Genomic DNA, 19718 nt, shown 5'->3' with positions numbered 1-19718 from the left:
ATAAAAACCTAATTAACTATTGTGGATACCTATTCTTGGGCTTTGCCTGTAACGTGAAGCTTCCAAAGGAATTTTCCTTTTAATTGAAAGCAATTCTAGAGCTACTCTGTTCATGTCCATTCTGTCTATAGGAGATTGTGCTGAACATGCAAGTCCAATCTGAAAGACCGATATCAAGCATTCAGTCTGTCCACTTGTCCAGTCACTCCAACTTGAAACCATGTTATCATTTTCTCCTGCTTTGTTGAAAATTGAATGGTCCACAATCTCCATCACTCGTCCCGGCAATGCCAACTTAACAAAGTTGTGAAGGTTCAGGTCATCTTTGAATAGTTTATCAGTGGGTCTTCTTCCAGTTAACATCTCCAATAAGAGGATCCCAAAGCTGTACACATCCCCATTAGTTGAAAGTTGACTACCCATTCCATACTCTGTAAAAATTTAGAGCACTTTCATACACTAAGAACAATTCTTACTCAATGCTATTAAACTAGTGATTTGGTGAAGTTTGTATATAAATATTCTATACGGGGCATCCTTGTTTTGATTATTGATGCATTCATTATACGTTAATACTTTTACAATTGAGTGAAATCATGATACATTACCTGGAGCAGCATATCCAACAGTTCCCTTAATCCCTGCTGAGCTTAATTGATTTAGAAAAGCTTCCTTCCCAGATTTCGAAAGGAGTCTAGCCAAACCAAAATCACTTATATGAGCAATCATATCATCATCGAGAAGAATATTGCTTGGCTTTAGATCACAATGAATAATAGGGGTTTGGCAATGATGATGAAGATAAAGCAAAGCCGAAGCCACGTCTATAGCAATGTTGATTCTTTGAAGAAGATTTAAACTTCTCAATTGCTTGAGCCCATCTTCAGGATGTAACTGCATCTCCAAGCTTCCATTTGGCATGAACTCATATACTAAAGCTTTAAAATCATTGCCCTTAAAATCAATACTCGAACAAGCAGTCAGAATCTTAACGAGGTTTCGATGCCGGATGTTCCTCAAGGCTTCACATTCAGCAATGAAACTCTTGGAAGCTCCTTGCTTTTGAAGATTGAGTACCTTGACTGCAACATGTGTTTCATCTGGACCAAGTTTTCCTTTATAGACACTACCAAAATTACCTGAACCAATCAAATTCTCCAAAGAGAATCCATCAGTTGCGTTGTGTAATTCTTTATAAGAGATCTTTTGGTAGGAGGGTCCAACGGTGGAAATGGAAAGGCTTTTTTTCTTCGACTTTTTCAACCGGGAAAGAGCCATCAAAGAAAACAATGTCAAGCAGAAAGCAGCTGCAATGCTTATTGCCAGTATCAATTTAAAAGCAAAATGCTTTTTGTGTTTCTTGGATCTTTGAATGGAGCATGCAGGCAAATGCAGCTCTTGGATCCCCCCACAAAGACCAGTGTTGCCTTTGACTTCAACTGCACTAGCATTTTTGAAGACCCCTTTTACAGGTACATCTCCCTCAAGATTGTTGAAAGACAGGTTTAAAGTTTGCAACACCGGAAAATTAGCCATATAGCTTGCGATTTGGCCGGACAAGTTGTTGTGGGAAAGATCAAGATATTGAATACCTTTTAACTTACTTAGGTTGGGAATGGTTCCTTCAAAGGAGTTGCCTTGCATATCAAGTGTTTCTAAGGCCAAACAGTCCCCTAGCTGGGCTGGAATCTCTTTGGAAAATTTGTTGTATGAAACATATAGTGCAACAAGAAGTTTCAAGTTTCCAAAATCTGGTGGTAAAAAACCGATCAAGAAGTTATGAGACACATCAATTTGGACTAGAGGAAGGCCAAAAGTTGCTTGGGTATGGTGCCATTTAATTTATTATGGTCAAGGTATACCTCTTGCAGGTGGCTACACCTTCCAAGACTAGTGGTTATGCTCCCTTCTAAGCTGTTATTGAACAAGGAGAGATATAGTAATTGAGTCATGTTGCCAACGGAAGACGGGATCACCCCAGTCAATTTGTTTTCACCCAAGTACAACGCGTTCAAGTTTGTGAGCTTTCCAATTGAAGATGGAATATTCCCTGTTAGCAAGTTAGATCCCAGGTCAAGTTCAGTTAACCTAACAAGATTTGATATTCGTGTAGGTATGCTCCCACCAATTGAATTGCCACCTAGCCCGAGCCATAATAATTGGATTGAGAGTTTTGTTATGGAGTTAGGCAACTCACCTCCAAGCTGGTTATAGCTAACATCCAGAACGTGTAACTGGCTGCAATTGTTCAAAGAACTCAGAAAACTCAAATCATCAACTGAGTTATTTCCAAGAAGATTAGAATAAGCACCAAACCATTGAAGATTTCGTAGATTACCAAAACTCATAGGTATGGTTCCTGTAAATTGATTTTCTAAGATTTCAAGCCCTTGAATGTCTGATGCATTGGACAATGAAACTGGAATTTTTCCTGTAAATTGGTTTCCTCCTATCCAAAGTATCTGCAGATTTTGAAGAGCAATGCCCAAGTCGGGGCTGAGGTTACCAGTGAAGTTGTTATCAGTCAAGGCAATACGTGTGAGCAATGATAAATTGTATAAGGAAGGTGGAAACACACCAGAAAGATGATTTCCTGATACAATAAAAGATGTCAAGCTTTTCATTTGGGCTACTGTATTTGGGATTTCTCCCTCCAAATTGTTATCTGCAAACGAAAGATTTTGGAGAGAGGACAGGTTCCCCAGAGAAGGTGGGAACCTTCCACTTAAACGATTGTTGTCAAGAATTAGTATCTGAAGTTTTGACAAAAAGCCAAGTTCTGAAGGGATTCCTTGTACTAAATCGTTGTACTGGAGATCAAGATACTGTAGGTCGGAACAGTGAGAAAGATTGGCTGGAATTTCCCCTCCCAATATTGGATTATAACTCAGGTTCAAATTTCGAAGCCTGGTCAAGTAACCAACTTCTGAGGGAATTCCACCATGGAAAGAGTTACTTGCAAAGTTGAGGGATCGAAGGAAAGAAAGATTTCCAATGTGGGGTGATATGGTGCCTACCAACTTATTGTTTTTTAGGTCCAAACCGATGACTCTTTGGTGTTTGTTGCCACAAGTGACCCCAACCCAATGGCAGAAATGGAAAGAGTCATTCCAAGAAGCCAGAGGGCTATCTATGTGGGACTTGAATTCGAGCAGTGCAAGTTTATCAGTTTCGTTTGAAAGTGTGGTAGCTGAGGAAAATTCAGAGATGGATAAAGAGAGGAACAGAAGAAAGATGGCATGGTAGGTTAGTGAGAAGAGTGGTCGTGTATTCATAAGCAGATGATCCATCTTGTAGGAAGAAATTAGCTTTCTTCAGAGAGAGATACTGACATACACAAGAACTGACCGGAGTATTTATATTTATATGCTGTATAATTTATAAAGACGTCGTTTGAGACTTTCGGTAGAGAGAAAGAAAGTGAGAGTTTGAGAGAGGTAAGGAAAGAAGGATGAGGAAGAAGGGGAAACGGCGCTAGAGAGAATGAGACACAGACGTAGGGTTTTTAAATTTTAACTCTACAATACCAAAACGACGCCGTTTGAGCCTGATATTAATTTTAATATCAGTTCCAAAACGACGTCGTTTTGGTATTAGATTAAAAAAAAAAAAAAAAAAAAAACTTGTAACGTTGTCGTTTTATAAACCCTTTTTTTTTATCCCCGTCCCAATCAGTTTCGTATCTCTCTTACCCAAGCATCTCCGCCTCTCCTCCCTCTTCAGCCTCCACCACTGGTTCTCAGTCTGTGACCATTCTCTACTGCTTGATGCTTTGTTCTTGGAGTTTCACCCTCTCCCCTCCCCCTTGTTCTATCAGGTTTGTTAATCTATTTTCCTTTGATAGTTTTGTTTCATCTTTTATGACTTAGGCTTAGTTTAGGTTTTATTTTTTTTTTATTTTTTATTTATTTTTTTTTTTGTGATTTGAAATGGTATATTTTTTAGAGAGATTGTGAATTTGTGCATTTTTGTTTTTGTTTTCTTTCATGTATTTTTTTTTTTTTATGCAGAATATTTGGGTTATCTAATGATTATGTTGTGGTTTGGGAGTGTTAAATTCTGTGTTTGGATTCTGAGAAAATTGAGGAATGCATCGAACTAACCGCATTGAACCGGTATCTTGCACCGCACCTTCTGTGTTTTACTATTCCACTGGTGAGGTGCGGTCAAGCACTTGGGGAAACCGCACCTTATAGCAAGCCCAATAAGCTCACATAATCTCTTTACAAAAACTTAAGTTTTTGGGACAATAATAGTTTCCAACTCATTAACGAACATATTCAGTGAAAACCAGATTTCCTATATGTCTGTTTCCAACTTATTCATAATCAATCATATTGTCAGATTTCTAACAATTACAAATGTTGAAAGATTGAAATATTTAAAGAGTTCTTTTTATTTTTTATTTTTTTTATTTTAATCTTCACTGTTATGCAGCTAATTTTTTGAATTAATATTGTTTCCCAAGTGTGTTCTTTTTCTTTTCTTTTTTTTTTTATTTGAGAAGAATGTTGTTTCCTACGTTGATGCCCTTCCATTGCTTTGTTATGCAAGTGCTAGTTGTTGCCAACCCTGCAAACACCAATGCTCTCATCTTGAAAGAATTTGCTCCTTCAATCCTAGAGAAAAACAGCACGTGCCTAACACGACTTGATCATAACAGAGCGTTAAGTCAAATAACTGAGTGACTAAAGGTTTATGTTACTGATGTCAAGAACGTAATATAATGTGTAATTTGCTTTTTGAAATTTGTTGAAGAAAATTTGTTCCCAGTAAAAATAAAACAATTTCTACAACTATTTTCCATCGCTCTATTTCCACAAATATAACATTCTATTATTTTATATTTGGGTGTGTTTGATTGATATTTTTTCAAAGGTGGTCCATATTCTTTAACCACTATTATAGTGCATTAAGTTTTCCTAATTTGTTTTTTTTGTAAAACTAAACTTTCAAAATTTCAAATATATTATACAAATTTCTTCTTCTCTTAATTAAGGAGATTATCATGATAATCAAAACTCACCACAAAATTATTACTAACACAATATGCAGGCACATTCAAATATGTTACCATGTAGATTTTGTTTGAATATAAACTTAAATATTCATTTTCAAAATAACTAAATACTAATCCAAACTAAGATCAACATAAATTATAAGAGGAAAAGAGGAGACTTAAAAAATATAACACTAAAACGTATCAACACATAGTAGAATTATAAATAAATAAATAAAATTTCATCAACTTGAGGGTTAAGAAACAATAAAAAATTCAGCAAAAGAAAGAAAAGAAAAATTGTGAAAGAGAGTATTTACCTCTCTTTTTTTTTCTTTTTTCTTTTTTAAGCTCTTAGACGGAATTGAGAAGCTACAGTGATAAAGTTGTTTGTACTTTCTCTCTATGTGGAAAATGCAAAATGTGTAGGACACCCCTGGTGGAAAATTGCATGGAGGAAAGTTCGTGGAAGAGGGATCTTTGATCAAATCAATTGACGTGAAGTTTTTCTTTCCTTGTGAAAATGCAGAACGTGTAGGACACCCTGTCACCCTCAGTTGAAAATGGCATTGAGGAAAGTTTGTGGAAGAGGGATCTTTGATCAAATCAATTGATGTGAAGATTTTCTCTCCTTGTGGAAAATGCAGAACGTGTAGGACACCCTGTCACCATCGGTGGAAAATTACATTGAGGAAAGTTTGTGGAAGAGGGATCTCTGATCAAATCAATTGACGTGAAGTTTTTCTTTCCTTGTGAAAATGCAGAACGTGTAGGACACCCTGTCACCCTCAGTTGAAAATGGCATTGAGGAAAGTTTGTGGAAGAGGGATCTCTGATCAAATCAATTGAGTGAAGTTTGAGAAGTGGCTATTCAACAAACAATGGCTCAAACAGGACAAGAAAAGTAAAATACAACTTGTAAGTTGTAACAATGTTTATGTACATAGCACCATGAATTGAAAGGAAAAATAATATTGGGGAAATGTATATAAAAATCTTGTAATTTTAATTCCTAGGATACGTTAAACTCCAAACTGAGTTTAACTTTTAAATGGGATACTTTAAATTTCATACTTCCACAAATATATAAATCCAAATCTGGAGTTTTAAGTGTCCTATTTATGAAATAAGAAAGTGTGTGGTTTAAAATATGTCCAATTTAAAAGTGTGCGGTTTAATGTGTCCCAAACAAAAAAATATAGTTTTTTTTTTTTACTTACTTTTCCTTAATATTAGCATTTTCTCATGAAATACCCATTGACTTTAATTGCTTAGTAGAATTCCAACTAATAGGGTATGTAGCATTCAAACTATGCCATTCAACAATGAAGTAATGTTGGTGAGAAGAGTGGTCATGTATTCATAAGCAGATGATCCATCTAGTAGGAGAAATTAGCTTCTTCAGAGAGAGATACTGACATAGGTAGGAACTATCACCGATGATGCTCCACTGTAGATGCTCGGAGAGGTGGTCGGCAAAGATCTAAGCATACCGGAGGCAGTCAGTATATATATATATATATATATATTTATATTTATATGCTGTATAATTTATATATGTAGTTACTATAGGTTTCAGACTTCGAGAGAGGTAAGGAAGGATGAGGAAGAAGGGGAAACAGCGCAAGAGAGATTGAGATAAGATGTAGGGTTTCTAAATATTAACTCTACAATACCAAATCGACGCCGTTTGAGCCTGATATTAATTTTAATATCAGTTCCAAAATGACGTCGTTTTGGTATTAGATTATAAAAAAAAAAAAAAAAAAAAACTTGTAACATTGTCGTTTTATAAACCCTAAAATTTTTTTATCCCCATCCCAATCAGTTTCGTATCTCTCTTTTATCCCCAACATGTCCAATGGTTAGTCTTTCTTACCCAAGCATCTCCGCGTCTCCTCTCTCCTCCCGTTAGTCTTCAGCCTTCGCCACTTGCTGTCAGTCTATCACCATTCTCTACTGCTTGATGCTTTGTTCTTGGAGTTTCACCCTCTCCCCTCCCCCTTGTTCTATCAGGTTTGTTAATCTATTTTCCATTGATAGTTTTGTTTCATCTTTTATGACTTAGGTTTAGTTTATTTTTTTTATTTTATTTTTTTTTTTGTGATTTGAAATGGTATGTTTTTTAGAGAGATTGTGAATTTGTGCATATTTTGTTTGTTTTCTTTCATGTATGGTTTTTTTTTTTTTTTGGTGCAAAATATCTGGGTTATCTAATGATTATGTTATGGTTTGCAAGTGTTAAATTTTGTGTTTGGATTCTGAGAAAATTGAGGAATTCACCGAACTAACCACACTGAATTGGTATCTTGCATCGCACCTTGTGCAGACCGATTTTACTACTCCACTGGTGAGGTGTAGTCAAGTACTTGGGGAAACTGCACCTTAGGTGCAGTGCTAAATACACTCTCATAACCGGCCGCACCGCACCGTGTACATGAGTCACACGAATAGATAGAGAACAAACTTAACAATTTTCTCAAAATAAATAAATAGATAATATTTCTACTATTACTTTCTACTTACTATTTATTAATTCTATAATTTTTTTATATAAGAAATTCATTGCTATATAATTTATTGTTTATCGTTTATATAATATATAATATTCTTAGGGCGTTAAGTGGTTATATATCTAAATTTATATTCATTGGAATAGTGAATGAGTTTTGCTCATATTAACTAGTAATTCAGTACTGGGTGTAACTTGTTATTGGAAATCAGCACATACAAATGAGACTACCACGGATATTTGATGAAAAAGTAAATTTGAGTGTACTATCATAAGCTAAGACTAAAGCATATTGTAGGTTTGGGAGTGGAAATAAGTGTATTTCTAGAGTTTTCTTAATTAATTAGATTACCCTTCTTCAATCTTTGATCAAGTTAGTCACATCAAAGATTATAATACAAATTTTATAACACATCTAATTTGTTTTATTGGACTAAATCCATGTGAATTAAGAGTTATACATTAAGTTGACACATCAATCAATCAATCAATATATATATAAAAGTAGAGACCACATGTGGGAAAGTATGAGGTTCTGCCAAGTGGCACATTGTATGACGTCATTCTCATTTTGGCTTCCACCTTATCTAAATTTAGCATTTTTGTCAAACTATTATGTAATGGCAAATGCATTTATTCAGATGTATTAATAAAATTCAAAGAATCTGTATACATTTTTAACTTTACATGCTTTGAATTGATAAAGATGGATTTAAAAAGTCATGGGAAATGTAGGCATAAAATTCAAAGAATTTGTATTCATTTATAACTTTGCAGGCTTTGATAAAGATGGATTTAAAAAGTCATGGGAAGTGTAACAATAAAATTCAAAGAATTTGTATTCACTTATAAATTTACATGCTTTGAATTGATACAGATGTATCTAAAAAGTCATGGGAAAGGTAGGAATCAAAAAAACTTTTCAATTTTCTACATAAGACTAACTTCAATGTATAATTGTAAGAGTCAAATTCAATGAATTGGACAAATATTATTTGTCTCCACATCAATATATATATGCGAGACCTCATGTGGGAAAGTATGAGGTTCTGCCAAGTGGTACATTGTATGACATCCTTCTCATTTAAGCTTTCACCTTATCTAAATTTGCATTTATGTCAAACTATTAAGTAATGGCAAATGCATTTATTTCAATGTATTAATAAAATTCAAAGAATTTGTAAGTTTTTTACGCTTTTAATACACGTAAATTTTTTTGCCAATTGGATGCTATTTATTATATGATTTATAAACTTATTTTTTATCCATAATTTTAGATTATAAAAATTGAAATTTAAACAACCAATTGATGACATAGCTATTGATTATTGATCTTATCAAAATTTTACAAGCATAGAGGATATAAGAAGAGAACGAATCTAATGATGGATTTATCAAAATTCACATCCAAAAAATATATATTAAATGAAATAGTAGCCAAATTCTGTCCGATACTTATTCTATTATTTTATTATTTTCACTACTTATCCATTGTATGTAAAAAAGAATATTTGCCAATTTAGTTAAGATAATGTCTTTTTATTTTTTTTGAGATAGAATTAAGATTACATTGTATAAAAGCGAACACATTGCAATTAAAATATTGTTCGAATTTCTTTCTCTATCCAATTATTTTACTTCATGTGTGTAGTGCATATGATAAAAATGAGAAAATTGTGAGAAGATGGAAAAAAAAAGTTTTTTCCTTGTTAGAATGGAAAATATATATATATATATACACACACAAACACATGAATAACTATCATGTATTTGTATTATCAATGCTTAAAATAAAATGATCAACCAACCAATAGCTAATATTAGAATGTGTTGAATTAAATCATACTAATTTTACGTTGTTAAATATTTTATTTTAAATTAATTCTAATATGACTTACCCTTGTAATCACACTCCCCATCATCAGAACATTGCGTCATAAATTTTTAAGAACAGCAATTGAAAAAAGTAATTTTGAAATAAATTTTATGTTTACTTTTCCTTTGTAAACTGACAAATTTCAAGTCCAAACTATGAGATGGAAACACGCGTACACCTAGGCTGCCTGGGCTGGTTCGGTCATGACTCATGAGATGCATGTAATGTTCCGGTGGCTTAAGTTCTATTCTAGTGTCATGCAATCATGCGTAATTTCTTGGGGAAAACGGTTGTTTAGCGTTAATTTTTTAACTATGTAGCCAAAGAGTCCATTTTTCAAACTGTGTAGGGGGTGTGGGGGTAAAGGCCGTGGTTCAAATTCCTAAAAGGGAGCTTCACACACATATACGCTTAGATTAAGTTAGAGTAGAAATTCTATCTAGTAAAAAAATAATTGTGTAGCAAAATACGCTTGTTTCTGCATGCAATTATTTATTTTTTTGGTGTAATTCTGAATTTTGAATTCTGTAGCATGTAGTTGTGTACTTCCAAAATTCAAATGTTCTAAAAGCACAAACAATGAAATAGTAATATTTCCATGGGGATCCCAGTGCACCCAATTCCTCTAATGAACTAACCCGTTAATTATCATCAATAAAAATGAATGGGAGAAAATTTTAGTAAAAATCGTGATTGCAGTTCAAGTTCAACCTCATAGATACCTTCAAGGTCAATAATCAACGGCACATGGGTAACAAAGTTAGTCATCAACCATATACACCTAAAAATGTCTAGGTCTTTGTCTCATGTGGGGAAAAAATGTATAATTAATTGGTTACCCACAAAGAATAATTTCAGTCCAGCCTGAAAAGTTAACTTCAAGATCAATATCAATGGCACATTGTATGCATTTATAACTTTAAATGCTTTGAATTGATACAGATGGATCTAAAAAGTCATGGGAAATGTAGGAATCAAAAAAGCTTTTCAATTTTCTACATAAGACTAACTTCAATGCATAATTGCAAGAGTCAAATTCAATGAATTGGATAAATATTATTTGGCACATTGTATGACATCTTTCTCATTTAGGCTTCCATCTCATCTAAATTTAGCATTTATATTAAACTATTAAGTAATGGCAAATGCATTTATTTCAATGCATTAATAAAAGTCAAAGAATTTGTAAGTTTTTTACGCTTTTAATACATGTAAATTTTTTTGCAAATTGGATGCTATTTATTATATGATTTATAAACTTATTTTTTATCCATAATTTTAGGTTATAAAAACTTAAAATTTAAACAACCAATTGATGACATAGCTATTGATTATTGATCTTATCAAAATTTTGCAAGTATAGAGGATATAAAAAGAAAATGAATCCAATGATGGATTTATCAAAATTTACATCCAATAAAAATATATTGAATGAAATAGTGGTCAAACTTTGTAGAATGTAATATATTGCTGAGAATGGGTCTGTGATTGCTTTTTTTTTTTGTTGGTTGGTTGGGTCTGAGGCATATTGTTGCAGTGTTATATAATTTAAATATTTATTGTTCATGAAATTTGTTATTGAATGATATACAATAATATTTGTAGTGATTGTGGTTGTATTTTGTATTATGTAATAAAATCAACATGGATTTTTCCTATTCCTTTTATGTCGTAGTGTTAAAACAAAAAAAATATTTGTTGTTTTCTTGATGTTTCCTCACATTTTCAATAAAACCTTCTCTTAACAGTATTTTAACAAGGTTTTCAGTGATGTTAGTAGATGGTATTCAAACTGTTCCCTTTCTATTCATTTCAGCATTGCGTATAGAAGTTATTATATCAGCAATAGTGTCTTTATCCATGATAAATTGAAATTATTGTTACCCTGAACTTTGATATAATCAACATGCTTTTTTCTTTCTATTTTATGAATTGTTAAAGATATATGTGTGACCCAAAATAAGTTTTCCATTTCCATTAAAAATTTTGATTGAAAGAAAAGAAGACCCATTATTAGTCCAAGTCTCCCACTCAAGCAATGAAAACTGATCCTCACCCATTAATAAAAGTCTTCCGTTTCCATTAAAATTTTTTTGATTGAAAGAAAAGAAGACCCATCATTAGTCCAAGTCTCCCACTCAAGCAATGAAAACTGATCCTCACCCATTATATATACTAGCTTTTAAACCTGTGCAAATGCACGGGAATTACATAAGTACATGTATTTTCGGGTTCTTGGAAAAAACAAATACATCTATTTTCAACAAAATAGAAATAAAAATAATGAAAATTTGGTAAGAGTCCACAAATAAATTTTTGTACATAAAAATAATTAGAATCCGAGAAAGCAAATATATTCAAATAATTTTAGGTAAATATTTGGAAAAACATTTTGTTTCAAAAGTCGTACTTAAATAAATTTAATTAAATAAGTATGTAGCTAATGCAATTGAATTTATAAATTTTAAAAAATAACACTTGGTATGAATTTCAAATTTAAAATGTATATAACACTCAGTATGCTATCCATAAAAGTATGTGTTGTCTTACAAATAGATTTTCTTTTAAGCCTATTCTAAACAACTAAAACTATAACATCCACTATGATGGAAAGAAAAATATTTCTAGCTATTGAAATAAAAAAATCCAGCTAAAGAGAATGGTGTGATCATCCTTCCTTGGAAGCAAATTGGTGGAGAAGCAAGATTGTTGTCCATTTCACATCCTTTGTCTTAATACTTCTTCAGCTAAAGAAATTGAACCCATGAACCTAAAGTTAACAGGAAAAAAAAAAAAAAAAAATCAAAGAGATTTAGACATCAAATTTAGTACTAACTTTTTTTTTTTTTTGGAGAAAAATTTAGCACTAACTTTGATAAGACAATTTTAATTATAAAAATACAAAGCAACCTCAAGAATATCTCATCATCTCCCAATCTAAATAAAACTTGCTTAATTTAATGTGCATGATAGTGGATGACAAAATCTTTGGTTTACGCAATGGTGAAGACTAATGATTCCATAATGACATAAGACTTGATATGTCATATTAAACTTTACCTTGAAACTACCCAACTATTCATCTAAGCCATTTTTTTCACTAACAAAATAAACATTTCCAAGATGCATGATACTAAGAAAAAGTATGCAGTCCTTTCCTTACCTTGCATAGACTACAGAAGTACCTTTAAAATTCAAATGTAAATATAATGTAAATTAAAAAATTCATCCTAGCAGTATACTTTTTTTCTTCTAAAATCAATTTCACTCCACCCTCATGATCATGATCATCATCAAATCAACATTGTAATTCAAGATAAATAATGAAATAACTTATCTTTGCTTTTTTCCCCCCCAAAAGGGAAAACATATATTGTATTGCAAATAATATTAAACAATTACATCAACGATAGGTTATTGTTGGACAAAAAATGGAGCTTTTTCCATCCTATAGCTCGGTGTTCTGCACGATTCTACTTGAAAACAATGAAAATCAATAATTAATTCAATTTCTCAATGAATTTGTTTTGACTTCCAAATGTCTATTCAGCTATATATAATAAAACCTTGAACTAAAACTGAACAACATAAATTTACATTTCAAAAAGGTAGATTTCTGAATCTAATTCTTCTCAACTACCTTACCACTTACGAATCATTTCACCACTCCCTCCCAAATTATGAAGCATTTAAAACTTCTCCTAGAGTCCTAATATTCATAGTTAGGAATTCCAAATAGAAAAACATATGCAAAATTGGGCCTAACACAAATATTTAACCTACTTAACTGAGACATTTATCCAATTTTGATAATCCCCAGAACAGGTTATTAAAAAACCAAATACCAAACCCACGAATTTTCATATTTTTTTTGCCCTTCTCACCATACACACATCATTCACAGCACAGGCTTTAGAGCATTCACCCTTTCATATCAAAAAGCAATATTTATCCAACATCTTTATTTTTAAGGCAAATAATAAGAAATCTTATATAATTTTTTTATTCTATTTCACTAATTAATTTTCCAGATTTGTAGCAAATCTATTTGTTTAGTGAATTATTACTAAAACTAATTATAAATCAATCTTAAAAAACAAAATCTTTATGGACTTCAAACAAATATCACAAAATATTTTCCTATACCTCAACAAATACCCTCAATTTCATTAGCCAATCAGCCATGAAAATAAACATACTTTGGTATACGGTGGTAGATTGTTTCAACAAAAAATCAAATTCAAATGAAGCATTTGCAATGTTTTCTTTAATTATCAAATATGACCACCCTCATTCTCTAACATTATAACATCATTGAAACATGATCTAGATTAAAAGAAATCATATATATACATGTGTTTGTAGCAACAGTAAACAACAAAAAACAAAAAACAAAAAACAAAACAAAAGGCAAAGTTTGACCCGAAGCAGTTTTGACATTATCCATAATTTTTCCCTTATAGGAGATGGGATAATCTAATTTGTGAAAGACACATCAAACATGTTTTTATCTTTTTAAAAATGAAGAGAGTACATTTGATCAAGTAATTTTGGAAACTGCATCAAAGTGAACAGTGCAAATGAGAAATAATAGAGGCTCAGATGATGCATGTGATATCTTAAAACTCAGAATTCAAAGTACCATGGATGAAAAATGAAATAGTTATACTGTGGAATTATGGCCATTAGATTAACTCAAATAGACAGTTAGTTATCATGCAGTTTAATCCATTAATATCTCTTATGACTATGTTAAGCACAACTACTACTGCCGTGAAACCTTGCCATTTCTAAGCCCAAGAGAATGCATCAATTGATTTTTTTTAAACACATTAAAACACAAATGTACAATATGCAAACTTCCCTGATAATGGAGAATTTAAAGGCTGTCTCTAAGAGAATACATCAATCTCAATTAAAATTATTTTCAAACACATTAAGCGGATTTGCAATGTTTTCTTTACTTGAGACATATTAAGAGGAACAAAATATTTTCTATTTTTCCCAAATAGCATTTGAATACCCAGAAATTGGGTTTTATGAAATATTCCAGAATATGTTTAAAAAATTCAAAACTTGCATTTAATAATTAGTTATTTCATTCATATACCAAAACGCAACAATACCCAGCAAATTTTGTTTCTTTTTTTGGGGTTATACCTGTTGAGGAATAAGTCATGGGCAACTTTCCTCAAAAAAAAAAAAAAAAAAGTTATGGGCAACCTAGTAAGCAAGCATTCCGTTTCTTTGCAGTAAAAAACAAAACTTTTTCAAAATCTATAAAAAAATAACGAAGGCAAATAGAATTTAATAAGCTTATTGTACATTAAATCGAAAAAGACAAATTTTGAGAAAAACCTTTAAAATCATATCAAAACCTAATGAAACCCAAATACCTAAATATAAATAATTCCAACCAAATTACCTTGTACAAAAATATAAATCATTCCAACTAAATTACCCATCATATTTCATACCGAAATCCAAGGAAAAAAAAAAAACTTTACCGGTGGTGTTGATGGCACTTATATCTCTCCTCCTCAATCTCAATTCATTCATGTGTGCACGTTATGGATTGTATCTCTGTGTGCTTGCAAGAAAATTGATTGTGATGATCGACAGTAGATATTTCTCTTTTGGAGCCTCACAAACTGTCTTTCTATATATTTGTATCTCAAGCCTTTTGATATTGTATTTTAACCGGTTAGATTGTTTTCATGTTGAGAATTTTTTTTTTTTTTTTTGGTTAAATATGTTGAGAAATTGCTGAACTGTGTTTTAACATTACCGAAACGGTATATTTATTAGTTTTTTAATGGTAAACGTCGCAGATTTTAAAGTGGTCTTTTTTCCTACATGTCGCGACCACCTTAAATGCAGGAAAAGACTTCTGCTATTATATATAAACTAGCGTTTAACCCGCGTAATGCACAAGAACATTTTACGTATTAAAAGAATAACTTAACATAACAATACAATAAATAAAATACAATAAAATTTGTTCGGTTCAAGTTGTACAGCTACTCATTTGTCCTTGTCATCCTGCTTGTAGGTATGCTATCTATAAAATAGGTTTGTGCTCTCTCTATTTTTCAAGGAGTTGTCATTCTTTAGTTCTCATACAAAATCATATTTTGTGCCCTGCAATGATTGACACTTTAATTAAATGGTGCCTCAAGAAATGGTTAACATTAAATCAAGTTCAGATTTAGATTGCATTCTTTGTACTATATATTGACTTTGAAGCTATTAGAAAAATTATTATAATATTTTCCTCATTCTAATGACAACTTATTATATATAAATCAGATGTACATAATTACAAATCTTATTCATGAATAATAAAAAGTAATGTGCAGAATCAAGCAATTAGTAAGGACTTAAAACAGATTTCAAAAAAGGCTCAAACATTATCATCCATCTTTTTTGTTGTGGTGCTGTTACATTATCCTTTTTTGTTTCTATTATAAAATGGTAAAGGACCAAAAGTAATTTTAACCTTTTTTTTTTTTTTTTTTTTGAATCAAAAAGTACGTATTTGAAAATCTTCTTATACTGTTTTTGTGCTAATTTTTTTTAAACATCAACAAATAAGATAGTTTCATATTAAAATAAAAGTAACAAATTAGGCTATCCTAACCTTTCAATTTAACTCAATAGCTCTAATCAAGTATAATTATCTGAAATCTATAAAATATAGCAGGTTTAAATAAATGAACCATAAAAAATAAAAACATTTAAGGTTGAGTAACACCGAAATCAAGATGTCACCTATAATTTCAAGAATTAAGATACATACTTCAACATTATCTACTATCAATTATTACACCAAAACCCGCAAACCCCAGTAGGGAAAAATGATGGAGATCATAAACCATAAATAAAAACTCAGTTTGAAATTGCAATGAATAATTTCAGAATCATCATAATTTGAAATTCAAATCTCTCAAAATCACAACAATGTAATCTTTGAGGTTGACTGAATTAAAAACCACAAAAATACAAATTAGGTAAATTGATTAGAAAGCATAGCCAAAAAAAAAAAAAAAAGAAGGCAAAAGAGAATTCTAACATCATATTTTGCTACTGGAAAACGACGGGAAAAACCTAAAGGAATCATAATAGTTTTAGAGTTCAGCTTAGTTGAGTCCAAAACAAAAACTAATTGAAACCAAATACTTTTAAAAAGATGACAAAAATATGCAGAACAAAACCAATACAAACCCAAATACAGCAATCAACAAAATTTAATCTAAAATATGAGATAAATACAGGGAGAGTCAAGCCACTCTAATCAGTCAGTTTGATCTAGCAACTCTTCTTACCTAACACCCAAGTGTCTTATATGGCAAAGAACGCTATAAAGCTATAACTAAAAATTATTGAATCAACTTAAAACAAAATAGCTGACTAAAATTTGCAAAGCAAAACCAAGTCAAACCCAAATATATTAATGAACAAATTCTAATCCAAAATATGAAATAAACATAGGGGAAATCAGGGCATCCTAACCAGTCAGTTCAATCAATCAACTCTTCTTGCAGAATACCCAAGTGTAGTAATCTTGCAAAAAAGTGGAAGATTTTTCCCATATTACATTTTTTTAAAACAAAGATAATTTTCAAGTTCCACATAATAATCTAAAAATTAATGTGTAAACAATACAACCATGTTTAGTAAACAAAGATAACACAATTTTAACATTCAGTTGGCTACTTTTTTTTTTTTAATCATAAATCAAAACCAAACATTTTAATTTATTTTAAAAGACCATACCTTAGATAAAATCATAACAATCTAAAATTCAAATATAAAACCTTCCAAGGAGATATTGACTTTTAAACAAAATTTCAAGGGAAAACCCCACTAATGATACAAAAACAAAAGCTATAAATGATAAATTGAAACAAAAGAATCCAAGGAAATAGAATAAAGTCATCAATTAACAAAACAATCAAAGAAGAACCCTAGCCTATTAAGTAGGGAAAAGGCAGATGCTAATTCAAATAGGAAAAGCTTCCGTTTACAAAATTACAAAATATAGATATTGAAAAATTCAGATGCTAAGGAAAAGCAATTGTGGAATATTACAAACAAAAAAAATTTAAAAAAAAAATTGAAGAAAAAGCTGACTAAAATATTCAAAATAGAGCCAATTCAAACCCAAATACATCAATGGAAAAAATTTATTACAAAGTAGGAGATAAACAGAATGAAAATCAGGCCATCCTAAACTGTCAGTTTGATCCAGCAAATCTTATTGCAAAATACCCAAGTGTCATACTTGACATAGAACTTAGTAAATCTGTATTTCAATAAAATGATAGGGTAAGAAAGTTTTTTAAATTACAGAAGAAAAAGATGAAAGAGAGACTACCAAAGAAGTTAAAGTGAACATTATAATATGGTTTGAATTGTAAAAATGCAAAAGATTTTTCCCATATCAAAGATTCAAAGGTAATTCAACAGTCTCAAAAAAATAATGTAAGCATTAATATACCCGTGTCTTATCCTCTATATTTTTGTGAATTTTAAACCAAAGCAGAGTGGTACAAGCATACATTAAGGAATTTATGAGGATGTCCGTATGTTTAGATATGTTTGGAGAAACAATTAAAAGAAATAATATAAGTCCTATAAACAAATAGAAAGAAGTACAAAGTGTGTCATATAAGAAAGGTGAAGAAATATTAAAAGTTTAAAACTTGTGTTAGTGACAGATTGTTGAAGACAGTAAATGTTATCCCACAAAGAATGTTAGCCAACAGCATCGGGTCTACCAATCATGTTGAAATTGCATCCCTTGTTGATAACGCTTCTGATTTTCCATGTCTCATCACCTCCCTACTCTTTGCTCTCTGCGTAGAATGACATATTAATAACACAAACAGAAAGTTTGTTGTCTAATAACACATAAATAGTAGACACCATAGGTTGAAATTCAATCATAACTCTAAAACAAAGAAAGAACTGATGAGGTATCAAAAAAGAAAAAAAATCTTAAGGAACATTACACCCTTATAATTCCACAAAGTCCGAAGGCTCCAACAAAGGCAAACACAAATAGAGAAACCAAGATTTCGAATCAGGATATAACAAAAAACCAAAGACACGAATTTAAAGATGCTCATTACCAAAAAAAAAAAATCAATAAAAGAAATCACAAATTAGAATTCATATTTCCAAAAGGCAAGGATTCAAAAATACTCCCTGCGAAAAATTACCAAAATCAATCTAAAATAATTACGTTAAGTAGAAAACAATTCTAATCCAATTACCATAGCCAAATCCAAATCTAACTCAAATACATAAATCCAAACCTATCCAACCAAACGACTAAACATAAAAATCAAGTTATGGTGTAATATAAAAATGAATAAAAAAAACCTTTACCTGTAGCAGTTAAACAGTGGAGGGAGGCCATTTTTTTGGTGTATGGAGAGCAACGGTAGTGCCTGCCCGCAAATTGCTCTCTCTCTCTCGATCTCTGTTTTTCTCAATGAATCCTTTTTTGTTTAGTTAAACAGTGTCTAACATAATACAATACAATGTAATAAACACTCTCTGTTAAAATACAAACATATACAGTGTCTACCATAAAATGGTATATCATTCTAACTTGCAAGACCATGCTCCTTATTTTCCTTCCACCTCCACGTATTAAGAATTCTAGAATAAAACAAAAAATCAGTAATTTTATCAAACAAATTGTGTATAAAAAATTAAGTTGTTCTATTAGCAGAATTAGAAAAAAGATGTTAGCAATGAAAGATAAAGTATCATCAAGATAACAGTAAAAGATGTTGGCAAAGGATTTCGCTTTCGTAGACCAAGGATATCCCAAATACATCCATAAAGCAAGATTAACAACAATAAACAATATGCCCAAATTTAATCACGATACCACACTTCAAACAAAAAAGTTAATTTTCGCATAACAGTTAACACTTTTTGCATAAACTTTATCTGGAAACTTTGTTTTCGTCTAATAATTTCAGATTTTAAATAATCCAAGGTAAATTTTGACCTTTAAGGCTTTAACCACAATAGATAAGGACAAAATCCCTAATGTTACCAAAAATAAAAGAAGACAGAGGGATAATTTGAAACCAAAGCATCCAAAGAAAGAGGATCAATCCATCTATTTTTTTTTAAAAGGGGTAAAAGAACAACCCTAGAAAATTATGTAAGGGGAACTGCCGGTTTTGAATTCAAAATCATAGATAAATTGAAGATTTAAGATTCAAATTTGAATAGAAAAGGCAATGGTGAGGAGTTTCAGTCTGTCTTCTAAACAACAAAACAGTATTTGAAGAGGAAACGAGTATGCT

At 31.3% G+C, this 19718-nt stretch overlaps 3 protein-coding genes across 7 annotated transcripts in view; 1 reads left to right on the top strand and 2 right to left on the bottom strand.

Moving 5' to 3' along the window:
- The window catches only part of LOC126723075 (malate dehydrogenase, cytoplasmic-like), a 98326-nt gene that overhangs the window by 12240 nt on the left and 66368 nt on the right, over window positions 1–19718 (top strand). The gene's annotated exons all lie outside the window — the stretch shown is intronic.
- LOC126723073 (3-hydroxyisobutyryl-CoA hydrolase-like protein 1, mitochondrial) overlaps window positions 1–19718 on the bottom strand; it is a 56033-nt gene that overhangs the window by 24706 nt on the left and 11609 nt on the right. Inside the window, exon 1 of one of the 3 annotated variants that reach the window (XM_050426322.1) lies at window positions 30–82. The exons of the other annotated variants lie outside the window; for them this stretch is intronic. The gene's annotated coding sequence lies outside the window, so the exon portion shown is untranslated. Of the gene's footprint in view, window positions 1–29; window positions 83–19718 lie in introns of those variants that run through there. 3 annotated transcript variants of the gene reach the window in all.
- On the bottom strand, window positions 13–3290 carry LOC126722229 (putative receptor-like protein kinase At3g47110). The gene is made up of 4 exons (XM_050425386.1): window positions 2198–3290; window positions 1880–2050; window positions 609–1751; window positions 13–431 (listed from the first exon to the last, which is right to left on the bottom strand). The coding sequence occupies exons 1-4, from the start codon at window positions 3288–3290 to the stop codon at window positions 13–15; spliced, it is 2826 nt and encodes a 941-aa protein (XP_050281343.1).

The sequence above is a fragment of the Quercus robur genome, chromosome 4, assembly GCF_932294415.1.
Source record: "Quercus robur chromosome 4, dhQueRobu3.1, whole genome shotgun sequence".
Taxonomy (NCBI): domain Eukaryota; kingdom Viridiplantae; phylum Streptophyta; class Magnoliopsida; order Fagales; family Fagaceae; genus Quercus; species Quercus robur.
The sequence above is the reverse complement of the archived record's forward strand: the minus strand, read 5'-3'. Positions and strand labels throughout refer to the sequence as shown.

What these genes read in the sequence shown, in the direction of transcription:
- LOC126722229 (XM_050425386.1), bottom strand. Translation starts at nt 3,290, where the DNA reads ATGGATCATCTGCTTATGAATACACGACCACTCTTCTCACTAACCTAC. An exon ending in AACCACTAGTCTTGGAAGGT is followed by an intron (nt 1,752 to 1,879) that starts GTAGCCACCTGC and finishes TTTTACCACCAG; the next exon opens with ATTTTGGAAACTTGAAACTT. An exon ending in TGTTGGATATGCTGCTCCAG is followed by an intron (nt 432 to 608) that starts GTAATGTATCAT and finishes AAATTTTTACAG; the next exon opens with AGTATGGAATGGGTAGTCAA.